The sequence below is a fragment of the Lithobates pipiens genome, unplaced genomic scaffold (genome assembly GCF_037356315.1).
Source record: "Lithobates pipiens isolate NorthernLeopardFrog02 unplaced genomic scaffold, aLitPip1_a1.2 Scaffold_16, whole genome shotgun sequence".
NCBI classification, from domain to species: Eukaryota; Metazoa; Chordata; class Amphibia; order Anura; family Ranidae; genus Lithobates; species Lithobates pipiens.
In genome coordinates, this window is record NW_027507748.1 from 546973138 (window position 1) to 546993693 (window position 20556).

At 41.9% G+C, this 20556-nt stretch overlaps 1 protein-coding gene across 1 annotated transcript; it reads left to right on the forward strand.

Moving 5' to 3' along the window:
* The first annotated feature begins 1210 nt into the window (after positions 1-1210).
* Positions 1211-16835, forward strand: SKIC8 (SKI8 subunit of superkiller complex). The gene is made up of 10 exons (XM_077483373.1): positions 1211-1402; positions 1543-1570; positions 6129-6234; positions 7683-7855; positions 7967-8115; positions 8196-8289; positions 12626-12719; positions 13678-13770; positions 13861-13939; positions 16310-16835. The coding sequence occupies exons 1-10, from the start codon at positions 1391-1393 to the stop codon at positions 16397-16399; spliced, it is 918 nt and encodes a 305-aa protein (XP_077339499.1). The 5' UTR covers positions 1211-1390; the 3' UTR covers positions 16400-16835.
* Positions 16836-20556: the final 3721 nt, after the last annotated feature.

The following is a 20556-nucleotide window of genomic DNA, read 5'->3' on the forward strand; positions in this document are numbered from 1 at the left end:
GCCTATCCATGGCAGCATACAATCCCACCCTCGGTATTCTATATTAACGAGAATGCGGGGGTTGTACTAACCTTTTCTTTTATAATATTCACTAGTCCTGAGGGAGGAGCCAAGGTGGAGCTTGTCATAGGTATGCTGCCATGGATAGGCACCAGGAAAAGAAAATTACGGTAAGTATGGTACAATTTTCTGTTTTTTGGCCACCAAAAAAAATTATTACTCAAAGCGGAGTTCCACCCAAAAATGGAACTTGCGCTTTTTTGGAATCCCCCCCCCCCCCCCCGGGGTCACATTTGGCACCTTTCAGGGGGGAGGGTTGAGCAAATACCTGTACAATCCAGGTATTTGCTCCCACTTCCGGGCATAGCTATCCGCGGGCACTGAGGGATATCTACGCCATATCTGGTGCCTCCTCCGTCCCCCTCCCCGTCTTCTGGGAGACACACAGGTCCCAGAAGACAGCAGTCTTAACTTCCTGATTCCCTTACCGAAGATGGCGGCGCCTCCACCCGAGAGCCGGAGAACAGACCGACATCGCGGGCGCCCTGGACAGGTAAGTGTCCATATTTTAAAAGTCAGAAGCTCCAGTATTTGTAGCTGCTGACTTCTAAAAAATAAAATAAAAATTGGCAGGACCTCTGCTTCTAGGGATGAACTCCGGCTTGTTCGCATACTCCATGTGCAGAGCCCACCAGGACGCCTGTGCTAATCACAGACAGTGAGACATTGCTCGATCTCTGCAGCTGCGCATCGGGGCAATGTCTCACTGCCTGTGATTAGCGCCGCACCGACTTCCTGGCGGGCTCTGCATGTGGACCATGCGAACACACCAGAGCTCATCCTTATTCTCCACTTTAAGCCCACAAGTGCTTTTTTTTTATCATTACTCTTCCTTTGAAATGGAGAAATTGGATGACAGGTTTAGCACTGGGGAAAACTTTCTGAAAGACAGTTGAGAGCTATAAATTTACTCTTAGTATGAATTTGCCTGCAGTCCTAAGGATAAAACTTTTGGTACAAATGAAATAACAGAGGTCTGTTCATCAGGCATTTGAGGAGCAAAGAGGAGCAGAACATTCTAGTTCTGAAACGAAGGACATTTAAAATATATGCTCAGTGACCTAGACACTGGGTCAGCAGCCCACACAGACAGGCCCACTCAGAGAAGACCCGGAAGTGAGCCAAGCCTTCCCTCTAGCGCTGGTGAATGAACACGGACCTACAACGTCATCTGAAAGCGACTGTTATGTCAGCGGAGGAACTGCCATTAGCAACGTGAAGCTGCAGTTCAGTGCGGACGGAGGCGCTCAGTAGACGCGGTGGAGAAGGAAGATAACCTGGTGTTGTACTATCAGGGAGCGGCTAGCTCTCCTCCTTCCAGCGGCTGGACATGAGCACACAGGTGACTGCAGTGTGGAGCACATTACATGTCCCTGATCTAGGTTACAGCAGATGAGGGACTGCAAGGTTTTGTGTTAGAAGTTGTCTGTTCTGTGCAATGTCTTTTTGTTTTAACACTGTATCTTTTTGTATATTTAACAGTACAGCATCCTCTACAAGCAAGAGCTAGGTAAGTGCCCCAAAGATTCCACAAATGGTGGTGGACTGGGATCGTTTAGCTTTAGTTCTGCATATCATGAGCTGGCTTTGTTTGTTTCTATGTAGTATTTGCTTTACGGTGCTTTTAATCTAATACCAAAGGCTTTGCAGCCCCTTACCACTAGGGTTGCACTGATACTCGTATCGGTATTGGTGCTGATACCGAGTATTTGCACAAGTATTGGTACTCGTGCAAATGCACCAATACCTGAAACCAATACTTTCAGGCTTGGCTCTTTGAGCTGTCAGTGGGTCTCCCCAGCTGAAGTTTTAAAGAAGGTAATTGGAGCTGTCAAAAAAAAAAAAAAAAACACACAGCCGACAATGTTTATTAAAGTGGTTGTAAACCCTTCCAAACCACTTTGACCTACAGGTAAGCCTAGATTAAGGCTTACCTGTAGGTCCAAGAAATATCTCCTAAACCTATACGGTTTAGGAGATATTTGCCCGAAGACAGGCACCGCTGTCTACGGCGCGCAGGCGCACTGAGCGCGGCATTTCCAACAATGGAGCTGCCGCGCGTGTCGGCTCCCGTGCGCATGCGCGGGAGTGACATCATCGCGGCTCCACCGAATGACAGCGGCGGAGCTGCGAGACCCCACCAAAAAGATGGATGTGCCGGACTACAGGGGACAGCGGTGACTTCGCTGGCTCCTGTGTCAGGTAAGTGACACATAATGGGCTACTATGCGATGCATAATAGTCCATTATGCTTTGCCTTTGCAGGGAATGAAAGAGGAAGTAAACCCATCAGGGTTTACGTCCTCTTTAACATTGCTCAGCCGCTGAAAAACTAAAATAAAAAGAAACCCTGTATATAAACATATATTTACAAATTTCACATTGAAAAAGCCCAAAATAAAAATCTATTTAACTTGACATCTGAAGTAAAAAAAATAAATAAATAAAAATAAATAAAACTGTGTGGTAGGTATCGGTAATTTGGTATTGTCGAGTACTAAAAAAAAAAGTATCGGTACTCATAAAAAATAAATAAAATAATATCGGTGCGTCCCTACTTACCACCTATTTTGGTGGCCCCTGCCAGTGTTTTCCGTCAGAATAGGTAAAGGAAGGGACATTCTGTCACAATACTGCGACGACCATCTTGGTGCACCTCGCTCTCATCCTACAATTAGAAGGCCGGCAGTGGACATCTTTGTACACCCAGCTCAGTCTTGCAGTTCGCACTTTTAATGTTGAATATTAAAAGCCGCGGCAAGCCTACTGATCTCACAGGTTTGCTAATCTGACAAAACGTCGGTGCTTTTAAAATTTCAACATCAAAACAGTCTGATGGATTTCAAAATACTGTATTTCACTATATAAATTGAGTTTACTGGTAAAAAAATAAGTGTGAAATGCAGGACTTGGCTGTGTGTAAAAACGATGTCCACTGCAGCCAAATGCGGGGTGTACCAAGATGGACCGCGAAGTGTAATGATGGAACATTACCTAATCTGACGGGTCACTGATTCCGATGGAACACCGGCGCTCTCCACTTCTCCTCTGTATTTGTCATAGCTAGCTAGTGGAGGCATAAGTGCGGGCTTGCTCCTAAGGATGGCTGTGTGCATCCATAGATACAGCATGGCTCGGCTACATCCTTTTTTTTTTTTTTTTTTCCTGCCTCACAGGATTTTTTTTACAGCAGCAGTAGCCAATGGCTCTTGCTGTTGCCTCTGTTTCTGTGAGGGCAGGGTGATGGACCAGCACTGCTGCAGACAGGTACATCACTGGAACAATACAGGACAAGTATTTAGGGAGGGGGTGGTGGGAACAGCTAGTGGAAGCTTTTTAAGCATTTTTTTTTTTTTTTTTTACCTTTTTATAAAGTGGAACTTTAGTAAGACAATGAAGTCCTGCTAGATCACTTCAAGCTGGCCCTGTTAAAGAGTATAGCCATGTAAAACATAAAAAATAAGTATCTATACTGTTTAACCACTTGAGATCCGCGCTATAGTCAATTGACGGCTACAGCGCGGATCTCCTTTTCCGGGACTACATCTATTGACGTCGTCCCGTGTACGAGCGCCCTGCGCGCCCCCTGAGGGGCGCGCTCTGTGATTGGCGAGTCCATGAGACTCGCCTGATCACCGATCCGTGCAAGGGGTCGATCCCGACCCCTTATCACGTGATCAGCTGTCAGCCAATGACAGCTGATCATGTGATATAACGAAGCCGGTAATCGGCTATTATTCCTCCTCGCGCTGACAGCGCGAGGAGAAAAAAGAAAAGCCGATCACCGGCGGCCGTGATCGGGACATCAGTCCCGATCACAGCCAGCCCTGCTAGCGACCATCCAGCGACCACCCAGCAGTGCCCACAGTGCCACCAGCAGTGCCCACAGTGCCACCAGCAGTGCCACCCACAGTGCCACCCAGCAGTGCCCACAATCTGCCTCAAAGGTGCTGCACCCCAGTGCCGCCCATCAGTGCCCAGCAGTGCCACCCATCAGTGCCCATCAGTCCTATCTATCAGTGGTGCCCATCTGTGCCACCCATCCGTGCCATCTTATCCGTGCCCATCTTTGCCCATCGGTGCCGCCTTATCTGTGCCTATCAGTGCCGCCTTAACTATGCCCATCAGTGCCCACCAGTGCAGCCCATCAGTGCCCACCAGTGCAGCCCATCAGTGCCCACCAGTGCAGCCTATCAGTGCCGCCTAATCAGCGCACTTCAATGAAGGAGAAAAATGACCCGTTTGCAAAATTTTATAACAAACTATTAAAACATGATTTTTTTTTTTTTTTTGCATCTTTTTTTGTTTGTTTAGCAAAAAATAAAACTCCGAGCTGTAACTAAATACCACCAAAAGAAAGCTCTATTTGTGGGAAAAAAATGATACAGTGTTGTATGCCCGCGCAATTGTCATTCAAAGTGCATCAGCGCTGAAAGCTGAAAATTGGTCTGGGACTGAGGGGGGTTTAAGTGCCCAGTAAGGAAGTGGTTAAAATCCAGTAATATACTGTCTTGCCCTGCTCTGCACATGCACAGTTGCGTTCCACTTTTAGGCATTGCTGAGTTTGTAGAGGCCGATCTGCTGACAGCCTTCAGAATTAAACCATCCTATCCTTTACAGCCAAGAAAGCTGCTTCTGTTTGATCTGCAACTGCCATGGTGCTGCACATGTGATCAGTTGACACCAGCCGTTTGACAATTTGGTTGAGGACACAAGCAAATGTGACAGTTTGCATTTCCAACATTCAAGGAATGTAACTGTTTTTTGAAACTGGTAAATCAATGGGTTTAGTTTCACTTTGATTTACTGCTGGAGCTTTGGGCTTCAGCAAAATGGTTGCCACCACCAATAAGAAACAGGAGAAATGCTGGAGGCAATTTACAGCACACACTAATTTTGGTAGCATAATTATTAATGTGAAATGTATGTTCTTTGCTAAAGAACATTATTTTTATCAAGTTGTTATAGGTAAAGTTCCTGCAGGTGATGCATTTAAAGTGATTGTAAAGTCTTGTGTTTTTATTTTTTATTTTTTTTTATCGATCATCTAATACTTACCTACTCTGTGCAGGGTTTTTGCAGAGCAGCCCTGATCCTTCTCTTCTGGGGCCACTCTTCTCTGCCCCATCCCTCCTGTTAGGTGCCCCCACAGCAAGCAGTTTGCTATGGGGGCACACAAGCTAAGTCACAGCTCACTGTGTCCATTCAGATACAGAGCTGTGCCCCAGCCCCCTTTCTCTCCTAATTGGCTGGCTGACTTTGACAGCAGCTGGAGACGATAAAGAGGGGAGTCCCAGCCAGCCGTGTGTCTAATGCAATATCGCTGGATAGAGATGGGGCTCAGGTAAGTATTAGGGGGGACTGCTGCACACAGAAGGCTTTATCTTAATGCATTAATATAAAAAAAACCTTCTGACTTTACAGCCACCTTAAGGTAAAAAAAAAAAAAAAAAAACTTTTACTTTAGATCCAATAAAAAAAAAAAAAAAAAAAAAGAAAAACCCCACCACAGTGAATATGTTCCAGGTTGCTCGAAATGTGATAGGAATTTATATATAAACATTAAAGGATAAGTTCACCTTTGAGAACATGTTCCACACATTTTTGGGGGAGATTCTCTTCCCCCCCCCCCCCCCTTGTAACAACAGTACATACCTCCCTGTATTAGCTGTCAGTTTTTTCAATCAGCGCGGCCATTTGGGGCTTTGCCCATATGTCATTCATACACAGTGCTCCCATATACAGATGTCGGCTTGTAGTTCTCATTGATTCTTCCTATCAGTGTATCTGCTTGCCTGTACGGGCACACAGATACACTGACCAGTCTGCAGGAGCCTGTATGGCACCAGCAAGCTGCAGTACATAAAATCATTTGTTTGATTTATTCTTTCACTAGTACAAGTGCTGAACTTCCAGCATTGAGACTTGCAGTTCCACCTCTCTTATCGTGTATACAGTGATGATAGTGGGTTGCGTGCGCTTCATCTCTTGATGATGTTCCATGTTAATATTCTGATATTATTTACGTAAAAGAGACCTATTTTGAACTTCATGCTTTTCTTTCCTAGCCCACGGTGATGCCATATGGTCAGTAGCATGGGGTAAGAACACAAATGATGGGTCGGAGACAGTAGTCAGTGGTTCCCTGGATGATTTGGTGAAGGTGTGGAAATGGTAAGCTAAGTTCTTATAAAAAAATATTTTTGCCTAATCAAAAAAGTAAAATATTCCGATTCCTGTTGTAACAATGCCTTATCTCTCCCTGAGACCTCTATACCTGGCCCAAATATGGGCGGCACAGTGGTGTAGTGGGTAGCACTCTCGCCTAGCAGTAAAAAGGGTCGCTGATTCGAATCCCAACCACAACAATACCTGCCTGGAGTTTGCATGTTCTCCCTGTGCCTGTGTGGGTTTCCTCCATGTAATCTGTTTTCCTCCCACATTCCAGTGACATGCTGGTAGGTTAATTGGCTTCTGTCCAAATTAGCCCTAGTATATGAACGTGAGTTAGGGACCTTTAAATTGTATGATGTGAATGTACAATGTATTAATGTAAAGCGCTGCTAAATTGATGGTGCTATATAAGGACCTTAAAAAATAATAAAATATAGCAGACAATCTTCATCAGCTGAACTCGCCAAACACTTGGCATCCATGAATATCTTTATTGCATGCAGATGGTTGAAGCAAATAATACAATGTGATGTCATAATTTGAGGTATTTAACCACTTCACCACCTAGGTCAAAATCTTAAGGCCCAAACTCAATTTTGCAACACTGACATATGATAGTACAACTGTACATATCATTGTAACTACTTAGTGTATGCAGATGAATTATACCCGTTTTTTTTTTTCCATGGCATAGCCAATCAGATGGTCAGAGCTCGCGAACCTGAAAGAAATTCTGGGTGACGATGGAAGCCCTGTTAACGGTGACAGCGTGCCTACTAGCACATTATGCCATTGTCTTCCAGGATTTTTTTTTTTTTTAAATAAAATAGTGTGTTTTACTACCGCTTTAATCTTTTCCTCCTCGCAGTGGAGAAAACATAACGGGGAAGGTCAACAAAATGAGTGAGTACTGTGATAGGCAATGACATGCTATCACAGCGATCATTAACATGAGAACCAGGGCTGTCCGTAAAAAGCTTGGTCTCAGTGCTAGGAGCTTCCAGCACAAACACAGGAGTGCATATATGTCCAGGTATAAAGCTCACTTCCTAGACACCGCATATATGTGGTCATGAAGAGGGTTAAAGTGGTCAAAATTTGTCATTTCTTTCCTAGCCTCAGTGTGTGTCCTGTATCAACAATATAGAAACTCACAAATGAGGAAGTATGAAATGACATCATACAAGGGGGAATTACAGACAACTAGAGCAATTAAAACAGTAAGCACAGGGTGGTAGGCCTTCTTCACACATGTAGCCTGCACAAAAAGGATCTTAGAGCGGCATGGATGAATTCAGATGATATTAAAATAGATGGTTTATAGTCGCATAGTAAGTGGGCTACTAAATAAATCATCTATTTGCAAAATAGTTTTAAAAATGGCCTGACTACCCTTAAGAACGACTCTGTGTTTTAAAACGTCACAAGTGCATGTTCTATTAATGCAGGAGTGGTGAGACGCTGGATCTTCAATGGACATTAGAGGGTCACCAGCTGGGGGTGGTGTCTGTGGATGTCAGTCACACTGGAAACATTGCAGCTTCTAGCTCTTTAGATGCCCACATTCGCCTTTGGGATCTTGACTCCGGCAAGCAAATGCGTTCCATTGATGCCGGACCAGGTAAGAGCTTACTGTGTTTAGTAGATAATAGTTTAGTTTCTAATGCATTCTATCATGTACTGTATTCTATAAAGTTATGGTAATGTAATTTTCTTTTTGTCCTGTCTGCAGTGGATGCCTGGTCTGTGGCCTTTTCACCCGACTCCCAACACTTGGCTACAGGAAGCCATGTGGGAAAAGTGAACATCTTTGGTGTGGAGACTGGAAAGAAGGAATTCTCACTTGACACCAGAGGCAAATTTATCCTCAGTATTGCTTATGTAGGTATATATGGCTGAAGATGTAATGCAAATAAATGGCAATACACTCATTACATTTTATATTTCACTATCCCCAACAGAGTCCAGATGGCAAATACCTGGCTAGTGGAGCCATTGATGGAATTATTAACATTTTTGATATTGCAACTGGCAAGCTTCTCCACACGTTGGAAGGTAAGAGGGGACTTATTGAATAAACAGTTGCTTTTTAACCACTGTGGCTGTGCTCTCGCTGCCCCTCCTTTATTCCAGTGCAGCATACCTTTTTATTAAGCTGTGTGTGTATAGGAATACAGGACTGCAGCACTAACACTTACTCCCTATGTCAGTGATGGCGAACCTTGGCACTCCTGATGTTTTGAAACTACATTTCCCATGATGCTCCACTACACTGCAGAGTGCATGAGCATCATGGGAAATGTAGTTCCAAAACATCTGGGGTGCCAAGGTTCGCCATCACTGCCCTATGTGAATCTTCAGCTGTAGGGGCAGCTAGAGAAATTAGAGTGGTATGTTCTCCTCCCCCTTGCTGCCCCACATGATCATTGTGCTATCTAGTAGAGTGGATCTAGCAGGGATGATTGAAAGAGCCTTCTCTCTGCTAGCTGCCCCATGTAACAAAAATTACTCAAGCTGAAAGGCATGTTGCACAAAGTGATTGGCAGCAGCCCATCTTTTCTTTTTTTTTTTTTTTTTTGTAACGTGACTGCAACAATCGACGTTGTGTGGGTATGGAAAGAATCTTCACACATCCTAGAGCAGGGTTCTCAAACAGGCGGACCTCCAGCTGTTGCAAAAAAAAAAATCCCATCATGCCTCTGCCTGTGGGAGTCATGCTTGTAACTGTCAGCCTTGCAATGCCTCATGGGACAGCTGGAGGGCCGCCAGTTTGAGACCCCTGTCCTAGAGTGATGTTTACTAGTATGTCAGAGGATTACTGTTTGCTCCTTCAAGATTTCACAGGGTGCAGGCGGTGGGTGGAACCTAGAGATATTATGTGACTGTGGTGGTGGACGGTGATAAAAAGCGTTTGTGGCATTTATTTGGTTATGTAATATCTATTTTTCATTTCAGCTTGGGAAATGAGGAAGATCTATGAAGTTGATGTTCTAGGTTAACACTGTAATAGTTGGGGAAAATAGGAAGATAAATCAGCAGAAAAGTAGAGAAAGGGCAGGAGGAGTTAATTAACTGCTTCCCACCTGGCCAATGTACATAAACGGCCAGGTGGGGGAGCTTCACCATTCTGAGTTGGACGTACCCCTCGTGTGGCCCATCCTGTGATGGCTGTGATCTTCCGACACAGATCGGGATATGGGCGCTGTAATGGACCCTCTCGATCACGTGATGGCTGTGTCCAATCCCTGCCTTCACAGTGTAAACAGAGATGCTTGTCTGTCTCGGCAATCCCCGCTGAGCTCAGTTTTGGGGGGGGGTGCTGCAGCCTGCACTGACAGCTCTCTGTATTAGTTATGATTTTGCACAGAGCGCTGTCACAGATCACACAAACTGCAGCCATACACGCATAGTACACCAAGGGCCATTATCCCTGTCCCATGAACATCTGTACCACTGCAAAAATTTGTCACACTGCCCCATCAACATCTGTACCAGTGCACAAAAACATCTGCAATGATGTTCCATTGCAACATTTAACATCTGTAAGTGTACCAGTGTCCCACCAATAAATAAAAAATTTAAAGCTTCCTTGTCGCCCCGTGCAAAGGTGAACCCATGCGTTGCTCCCGTGTGCTTATGTTAAATGCAATCGCACCACACATGTGAGGTATCGCCACAAACCTCAGCGCGAGAGAAATAATTCTAGCACCAGAACTACCGTGTAACTCTTAACTGGTACCCAATAAAGGCTTCTAAAATGTCGCCTATGGAGATTTTTACATTTTCACAAGCGTGCATAATTTTAAACCATGACATGTTCGGTATCTATTCGCCGCAACACCATATTTTATATTTTACCAAAAACTTGGGCATTATATTTGAGACACAGCCCGTGGGACAACAGAGCCCAGCCATTCCATACAAGCGCTTGTGACTTCTGTCATGGGAGTCATAATTATCTGGTGAATGAGAGGGCACATAGAGGGGAGCACGGTTCGCTCAGATTGTGTGTGGTGTTGTGTTTTTGATTTTTTATTTTATTTTTTATTTTTTTCTCAGCACTTGGCACTTTTATACTGCACAATTGATTAACTTTTTATGGACTTCAATTAGTTATGGATTATTGTTATTTTACATTTATTGCACTGTGGTATTGTATTAGAATATAGCATTGGGTAGTGCTCTTACATTCTGATTTCCATATTTAAAGGCACATACTTTTGAGAGCCGCAACCCATAATAATTTAATATTTGTTGATATGTTTCACCCATCCATTAGCGCAGGAGTATATATATACTGGTGTGTCATACATATCTATATACCCATCAAGTCATTGAGTATTTTGTCTGTGCATTGAAATTCATTAAAATGTATTTATGCGTTTGTGTGTAAAATTGCATTTGAAAAACTGCTGCGCAAATACTGTGTGACATAAAAAATTTCAAATCCCACCATTTTATTCTCTAGGACCTCTGCTACAAAATATACTGTTTGGGGTTCTAAGTCGTTTTCTAGCAAAAAAAACCCTTGTGTTTTATTTTTTTTTTTTTTTTACCTGTCACTTACCAGCCCCCTGAGCCCATTCGTTCCCACGACGGAGACGTGCACACCCTCTCTGGCCGGGGTCTCTGCTCTTGATTGATAGCAGCACAGCCATTAGCTCCCACTGCTGCCAATCAAATCCAATAATGCGAGGGGCGGGGCAGAGTCTGGCATTCAATGTCAATGGATGCAAAAAAAAACGATCCCAGTGGTGATTAAATACCACCAAAAGAAAGCTCAATTATTATTATTATTTTTTTTTTTTTTAACACAAAAAGATAAAAATGTCATATGGGTACAGTGTTGCATGACTGTAAGTAATTATTCAAAGTGCGACAATGCTGAAAGCTGAAAATTTGGCCTAGGCGGTAAGGGGGTGAAAGTGCCCAGTATTGAGGTGGTTAAGGATGATTAAGTGTTTAAGAAGGGGCTTAAAGTGTTTGTTAAAAAAAAATAATAATCAGATTCTGGTCCCTTTAAAGCAGATTACACAGCATATTACTGGTGCTGTGTAATCTGTCCCTCTCTAAACTGTATAAAAAAATTAATAAAAAACAAAACAAACAAAAAACTGCCACTTGCCGTATACCCTCTATACTGAACACCGTGGTCAGAGTATGTCCCTCTGTAATACGTAGCCCCTCTCTCTCCCTCTATCCTCCATCCTGCCTGTCACCTTGCGCTCTCTCTCTCTGTCTGTGTCCCTGCCACTTCTATTAAAAATAAAAACCCTACATTGGTCACTGCCAGTCCCTCTATTAGAGGCTGGCATACCACAATATGCAAGTCCTTTGTAAAAACGAGTGTACTAAATACCTCTTTAGAGCTGTCTTCAGATAGGTCACATGACTTGTGGCTGCTTTACAGCTCCAATACATTACTTCTGCGGGAGGTCACGTGATCTCCCTGGCTGACGTCAGAGGGAGATCGTGGCCCCTCCCGCATAAGCAATGTATCGTAGCTGTAAAGCAGTCGTGAGGCCGACCAGCCTGAAGACAACTCTAAAGAGTTATTTAGAATGCTTGTTTTTACAAAGGACTTGCATAGTATGTTATGCCAGGCTCTAATAGGGGGGCTGGCAGTAAATAAAATATTAGACTTCACAAACACTTTTTAATAGGAGCAAATTTTATTAAAAAACAAACTTCATCCTATGATCTGCAGGTAAATGTAAATACAAAAGTAACAAAGTCACTTTTTATCTCTGGTATCTGAACGGTATTATAAAAACACACTGTCAGAAGGCCATTTTTTTTATTTTTTTTACACAGCAAAATGACTGCTCACTTGGCACTGCCAACATTCATAGAACACCTTGTATCTCTGAATGGACAAGGTGGAGAGGAAGGGTGATGACATCATGATCTCTACCTCATCCAGTCAAAGAACATGTTGTAGTCATTGAAAAATGTACTCACCTACGGTCAGTGAGCAGATGCTGCTCTAACAGAAGCAATAATATTTTGGCTATCACTGTAGTAGCTCCAACTACTGCAATGATTGTCAGCTTCCCCAGCAGTATGCATACTTGTGTCAAGGTGGACCAATCAAATGCTTACTTTTTGGTGCTCTAAAGGCCCTTATCCAGATTATCCCAGCCCACCCACACAAGTGCGCTGCACTCTGGTGTCCATCTTCTTTCATATTTCAGGGCTCAATAGGGGACAGGTAAGTATATGACTAGCAGGGGGATATGTAATTTATTTTGTTATGTTCCTTGACGTTTTTTTTTTTTTTTTTCTCTGCACAATATTCCTATATTATTTATTTATTTTTATGTTTAATGGACTATTGCTAAAAAAAAGATGTGATATAAAAATAATAAAATCCATTATTATTTTTTCACAGGACACGCTATGCCTATCAGATCTCTGACATTCTCTCCAGACTCCCAGCTGCTAGTAACAGGTTCTGATGATGGATATATAAAAATCTATGATGTGTAAGTTATGGGACTTGTTTGCCTGTGAAAATCCAATGATCTTATCCAGAACCTGTCCGGATAGAAATATGTCCATTTTCAAAGATGTTTTTTTAAAGCTACACTCGCCTCACTCTTATTTTATTGTTTACCTGGGATAAATGTACAAGCCAGTGGTCCTGATTTCATGGTAGATAGTTGTTGTGAAACATCGGCAGACTTGTATGGAGCCCAACAACTTACTCTGGCTGTCTGCAACATTGACTGCAGAAGTGCAACAGCTGCTAAACTTTATACTTGCAGATATCTGAAGTGGGGCAACCTAATGAACTTAATTACTCTTAACTTACCCTATATAATACATAGCACAGTAGTCTTCTTATAACAGAAGGTTTTTAAACTAAAAAAAAAAAAAAGCCAATTATCCTTATTTCGGGAGAGTGCAGCGCTATGCAAATACTTCTTTTTTTTTTTTTTTTTTTTTTTTTTCTCTATTGGCCAATTGTACATCCCATATCTTTAGATGTTTGAGGCTGGATTTCTTATTTAACTGTATAATACTTTATAATAGACATTGTTTGTCGTTTTAAATAATATTTGCACAAATGCAATTAACCAGGTAACTTGGCACCTGTGATAATATAGCAAGGCACAAAATGTATCTGTTACCTTGGCAGCTGCCACTGCACTGATTGTCTGTCTGATTTTTACAGAACTATTGCTACAGCACACAAATACATTACAATTAACTGTATGGAATTAATAGTCATATTTGAGTTCATACCATATTTGTGGTGTAAATATATCCTTTGCATTTTATTTTTTAACACATGAGCAAAGCACACCAACCAAATTTATCGTCAAGTTCTCTAAAAATACTGCCATGACTAGCTCATTCAATTCTAAAAGTATTCTGATAGCTAGCTGAATATCATCTTTGTTTACTTTGCTAAATATTTACTGTATATATTGATGTCAGGCAACATGCCAGTTTGGCTGGTACCCTCAGTGGACATGGCTCCTGGGTTCTGAATGTGGCTTTCTCCCCTGATGATGCTCATTTTGTCTCTAGGTAAGTCTCTCAGCAAATCGCCTTATACAGAGCGCGTTCATATGATATGGATTTGGGAAATATTTAAATTACTTGTCCTTTTCTTCTCAGCTCTTCTGATAAAAGTGTAAAAGTATGGGATGTTGCTAGCAGAACATGTGTACATACGTTCTTTGATCACCAAGAACAGGTAGGAGTATGCAAAATATAACGCTGTTTGGGATACTGTGAGGCTAATTTACCAAAAATTGGAGCAGCTGCGCATGGTAATCTGTCGGCTTTTGTGCTTAATTTGCCAAGCGTAACTGAACGAGCTGAAAATAGAAGTTGATTGGTTGCCATTCCAACTCTGAATTCTGCTTGATCCAGTTTTAGTAGATTTATGCCTGTGTGTGGCTAGTGCTTTCTTGATAACCAATCCACCTGGCCGTCTTTAGTTTCTGTCTAGCAAAAAAGCCCTGCACTTTCCCTTGTCATCTGCTTGTAATAGTAGTGCAGTTCAGGTTAAAGTCAAGCTTTACTTTAATAAAAAATAATAATAATTGTAAACAGACAGGTTTTTTTTTTTTTTTTTGTTTTAATGCAGAAGAGACCTACTATGTCACTGTAGCTTTTATTTGCCTGTCTCCACTGTACACTGAGTGCACGATTGTACAATTTCAGCATCTGCCAAGGTGAATGAGCTCCCACACACACATGGGAGTGACATCAACTCGGCATAGGCAATCAAAACTGCTGAAGATAAGAAACCAGAAGACGATCAGCCAAAGATGTCAGCAACTGGAGAGGGAGCTCCAGGACACCACATTGCATTAGCACACCTCAACACTCAAAAAAAGAAAACTTGATCTACATCACACCTCAATGCAGATTTATGCACTGTGCTGCAATACAGTGCAGGCAGTTTTAGGCTTGTGCGTATGTGCATTAGGGTGCCATTCAAAAAGAGTTATTATAAAGCCCCATAAAATATGTTTTAAAGCATGTTCCTGTATTGCAAAGATGTGAAGGCAGTCTTAAAGCAGAGCACCTTTTGGAGAGGGAAGGTGGTGCGGGTAACTGGTTTTGATAGGTACCTGCTCCCACTTCCCTCTCACTTCACCGCAAAATGAGCCGGAAGTTCGGCCGCCTCCTCCTTCCACCAGAGCCGGCCCATTCACAGAACACAGCGCATGCGCAGTAGGACACCGGCTGTGAAGCCACAAGGTTTCTCTGCCAGTTTCCCTTTAGCCGAGATGGAGGCGCCAGTACCTGAGAGCCGATTCAAGAATCTGCTCGGGTGAAAACGCCGCTGGATGCTTGGATAGTTAAGTGCCCCAATGGTAAAAATCAGTAGCTACAGTGTTTGTAGCTGTTGACTTTTAATATTTGGGGGTGGGGGGGCCGTAACTCCTTTTTAAAGACCCTCCACATGCACATACTTAAACGATGTTAGGACATACTTGTATAAGTAAACTCCTGTTGAACAACACAGGTATCGCTACGCACGCCAAAGGTAGAAGAATAGTCTCTGAGCTGTTATTTAGGTTCAAAGAGACACTGCCACCTTGCCCATGCATGGCAAAGTGAGAGTGTCCTTGCAAAGGCCCTACCACCCCAGTTCTACTTGCCAGCATTGCTTCTGTTGCAGCTGGCACTGAAATGCAAGGTGTCTTCTGATCTGGAACACCAATGCTCAGGCCTAGTGATTGGTTACTGGACTAAAGCATTTTCATATGGGAGGCGGTCAAATCCTCCCCCATACCCAGGAAGAGCAGGTACTGTTGCTGGCTGTGATAAAGGCAAATGTGGTAAGGAGAGTTTAACTGGGGCAGGACCTCTGCAAAGCCACCATCCCTCTTCACCTCATCCAATCAGAGAGCTCCTTATATTAATAAAATTTAAATTGAAAAAAATCATAGCATTGTATGGATGTAAGCAAGCGACCCTCCTGTTGTGGTAAGCGTGGAGCAGATGTCTGCTATCACTGTAGTATCGCTGACTACTACAGTGAATTTCAGCTTCCTTAGTGGTCCATTGGATATGGGTAACAGATGCAACCAAGTGCCATGTGACTTGCTAAGTATCCAATAATATTTACTGGAGTCAGCTTTATTTAAATTTTTTTTTTTCCTGTATTGTTTTTGTCTAAAGTAGATCTTCACTTTAAAAGTCAAACTTTAGAATGAAGGTCCACTTTAAATGTGACATAATTGTTATGCACCTTTTTAGTGCTGGAATTTTTTTGTGGGAAACAAACAGCTGGAGAGTAAAGGTAAGTTGAAAAAGTAGTGCAGGCATATTTAAGGCCAAATGATGCATAAATAAAATGAAATCCTAAAATATATGCTGGTTTTTAGAACAAATTTGTGGTATTTTGCAAGCAGGTATTGTATTGGACCACCTTTTTATGGTTCCTTGTTTATCCATACTGACACATCGAGATACATAATTGCATGTTTTAGCTGTTATTGCTCAACCTTACCTTTTTTTTTTTTTTTTTTTTTTTTTTTTTTTTTTTTTTTTTTTTATATAATGTAGAACCAGAACATGACCCATAACTGTTATGGCTTTCTTTCAGGTTTGGGGTGTACAGTACAACAGAAATGGCTCTAAAATTGTATCTGTTGGAGATGACCAAGAGATCCATATTTATGACTGTCCCATATAAAACATTGTTCTTTATTGTGGAAGGACTAGGAGAAATTCCTGGCTTGTCTGCTACTTCTATAAACTCTCATCATACCAGATCCTGGATGTACATGTGCTGCAGTCAACAAGAGAATATATTTGGACCGAACAAACATCATGCTGTTTTCAGTGAAAATCGAATACCTATGACTTGCCACTTACATTAAAATCTGGTTGTACAATCTCCCTTAGATCTACCAACAAATATGTAGTGTAAGGGTATGCCTGATTGGATAGATGAGGTAGGTCCTTATATTACATAATTTTGGTAAATCTAAAGTTGGCTGTACCAAGATTGTGTGGTCAGACTGTAACATGTATGGCGACGCTAAAACAGAAATGTAAGACCTCTTTTGCAAATACTTTTTTTTTATAGTTACCATTTGCACAAGTTATTAAACTTTTTAATTTGTGTCCTTTTTATTTGTGATTATTTAAACGAAATGTAGATTGCAGTTTCTTGTAAAGTCGCAGTCATCAAAGTAAAAAGGTGCATTGGTGGTCAGAGAATAATGCTGTGTTCATAATTACATTTCCAGTCAGTGAAGATCAAAAGATGCATATTTGGGGGGTGAACTCCTATCTTTGTTCCCAGCTACACTGCCTAAAGAATCTTCATCTTCCAACACCAACTAGTCGTTATAATATTACAGGGTATAGTAGTAACATTGCAGCCAGTGGGTACAGTGTGGAGCCAGACAGCTGACACATGTGGATGCTGAACATTCTCCCACCACTGCATTTTTTAAAGTGGAACTAAACCCATCAATTTAACTGTTCCCCCAAAACAAAACAAGCTGTCAAGCCATCAATGGTGTCAATCCTAATTGATCACATGCAGCTCCATGGCAACTGCAGTTAAAAAAGAGACCAAGGGGCGAATTTAAAAATAACCTGGGGGCAGACTGGCCGCAAGACAGAGCTCTAGAAATAAAAGCCTATTTTTTTATTTTATTTTTTAAGCTAGGTGGTTATGGTTTTTCTAGTAATCATGCAAAAAAAAGAGGTTTAGAGCACCATTTACTGGTTTCTATCATCCAATCATGTGCAAACAAAATTGCAGGATTTTTATTTTCCTTGCATGTGACTGAGTATTCTTTGCAAAGTGAAGCGTTGCCTCATTTACTAAGCTCCTGGGGCAAGTGCACTTGCAGAGCACAGTATATTTCCCTTTAGTAAATCAACCCCTATATCTATTTGGGTGCATTAGGCAGACATAGGAAATATGGGTATAGCTGTCATCTTACTGACATTTGGATCTCATTGCCAAGTTATTACCGGAATGGTTACAATTTCTATTCTGGAGATGTAAGCAAAGCGCCAATACCATTATTATTATTTTTTTTAATGAGTAAGAGTACCGATTGTTTTATTATTTTTCCCGTACTCACCAATACCAATTACTGATACCTACTGCAACTGGTTTGTTTACACTTCAGCTGTCCGCAATGGTACAAAGCATTGCAAAGTATTTTACAAATTAACCTCTTCCCGCCCGCCCTATAGCCGAATGACAGCTATAGAGCAGGCGCTTTCGTCCAGGAGGCCGTCCCTGGACGTCCTGGTGTTTACTTCCCCAATGCGCGCCGCCGCGGGCGCACATCGGGGAAGTTCTGTGTTTTCCGTGTCCCCCGGAGACAGGCAAACACAAATCGCTGTAAACGGCCAATCACAGCGGCCGTTTACAGCGCGATCGGGGTGTCCAATGTGAGATGATCTCATATGTAAACATATGAGATCATCTCTCAGCGCCGCTCTCCCTCCTCACACAGACAGCGTGTGAGAGGGGAGAGATGAACGGCTGCAGCGGCCGTAAGTGGGGAAAAAAAAAAAAAAAAGTGCCATCCTGCCCCCAGTGCCACCTGTTAGTGCTATCTGTCCCCAGTGCCACGTATTAGTGCCATCTGTCATCAGTGCCACCTGTCAGTGTCACGTGCCATCTGTTGTCAGTGTCATATGTCATCAATGCCACGTATTAGTGCCATCTGTCATCAGTGTCACGCGTCATCGGTGCCACGTATTAGTTCCATCTGTCATCGGTGCCATGTATTAGTGCCACGTATCAGTGCCATCTGTCATCAGTGCCACGTGTCATTGTCCTGGTGCTCCAGGGCCTTCAAAAGTGTAATAGGTAGTCAACAAGTTAGATGTGTAATTTATGCTCCTAGAACACCTGATGGCGCTCCCTGCATGTTGGGCCTCTCTATGTGGCCAGGCTGTGAAAAAGTCCCACACATGTGGTATTGTAATACTCAGGAGGAGTAGCAGAATTTTTTTGGGGTGTCATTTGTGGTATACACATGCCATGTGAGAGAAATAACCTATTACAATGACAATTTTGTCGAAAAAAAAAAAAAAAAAGAAGAATCTTAATTTTGCAAAGAACTGTGGGAAAAAAATTACAACATCAAAAAGCTCACCGTGCCTCTTACTAAATACCTTGTAATGTCTACTTTCCAAAAAGGGGTCATTTGGGGGGTATTTGTACTTTCCTGACTTGTTCGGGTCACAAGAAGTGAGATTGACCACCCGTACGTCAGATATGATCAATTTTGTGCGATTCGCACCACAGCTTGTAGACTCTCTAACTTTCACAAAGACCAAATAATATCCACTAATTTGGGTTATTTTTACCAAAGATATGTAGCAGTATAAATTGTGGCCAAAATTTATGAAGAAAAATTTATACATAATTTTGTCACAGAAACAAAGAAATATGCTTTTTGTTTTCAAAATTTTTGGTCTTTTTTCATTTATAGCGCAAAAAATAAAAACCCCAGAGGTGATCAAATACCACCAAAAGAAAGCTCTATTTGTGGGGGAAAAAAAGGACATTTGGATACAGTGTTGCATGACTGAGTAATTGTCATTCAAAGTGTGAGAGCACCGAAAGCTGAAAATTGGTCTGGGCAGGAAGGGTGTTTAAGTGCCCAGTAAGCAAGTGGTTAAATACTTTTTTTTTTTTTGGTGCTTTTTTTTTTTTCAATGTGAAATGTGTAAATATATGCTAAAGGTGTAAAAATAAACAAGCAAAGCAACCAAAAAAAAAGTTTTAATTATTGATAGTTTAAAAAATAGAACAAAAATAAATAAATCAGCAGGAAAATAATTACATGGAGAAAAAGTAAAGGGAGTTAATTAGAGTAAACTAAGGGTTAATAAGGGGTTAAACAAGAACAGTAGAATAGCTGTGTGGGTGCAAATTGTATGAGGCCGGAGTGAACTGGCCATTTTTTTTTTTTTCCCCACTGGCAGGATTGGGGACACAAGGAACTAAAGAAGCCAGCAATACCATTAGCGAGGTAGTTGTGTATTTACATAGGTGATACTGCTGTACAATGTATTAGAGGGCGATCATGAAAGGAATAAAGCACTGGGCTGTATATATTTCTGACTTATAAACTATGTGCATTAAACACCTGGCCTATAATATTGCCCAATCTAGACCCCCTGAAACATGTCCTGCACCCTGTAAATAGGCTCAAGTTTTAAACTCCTCCCAAAATTTGCAGTGGTGTGCTACATGTGCCGCTAATAGACGAGAAGATCTCTGGAGGTACACAGTAAGTGGATAGTGGTGCACTGCTCAGTACAGTGAGGGGAAAAAGGTATTTGATCCCCTGCTGATTTTGTACATTTGCCCACTGACAAATAAATAAGTCTATATTTTTAATGGTAGGTCTATTTTAACAGTGAGAGACAGGATAACAAAAAAGAAATCCAGAAAAATGCATTTCAAAAAAGTTATAACTTGATTTGCATTTTCATGAGTGAAAAAAGTATTTGACCCCTTCGGAAACATTACTTAGTGGCAAAAACCTTGTAGCCAAACGCAGAGGTCAGACGTTTCTGGCCACCAGGTTTTCACATATCTCAGGAGGGATTTTATCCCACTCCTCTTTGGAGATCCTCTCCAAATCATTAAGGTTTTGAGGCTGATATTTGGTAACTCGAACCTTCAGCTCCCTCCACATAACTTCTATGGGATTAAGAGCTGGAGACTGACTAGGCCACTCCATGACCTTAATGCAGGGGTTGACAAATTTGCTTTGAATTTAGGAGCCAGTTAAAAAAGTTAGGAGCCAGTTTTTTTTTTTTCAGCTCCCGGGGTAAGGCCACTCATTTTCACCCCCTATC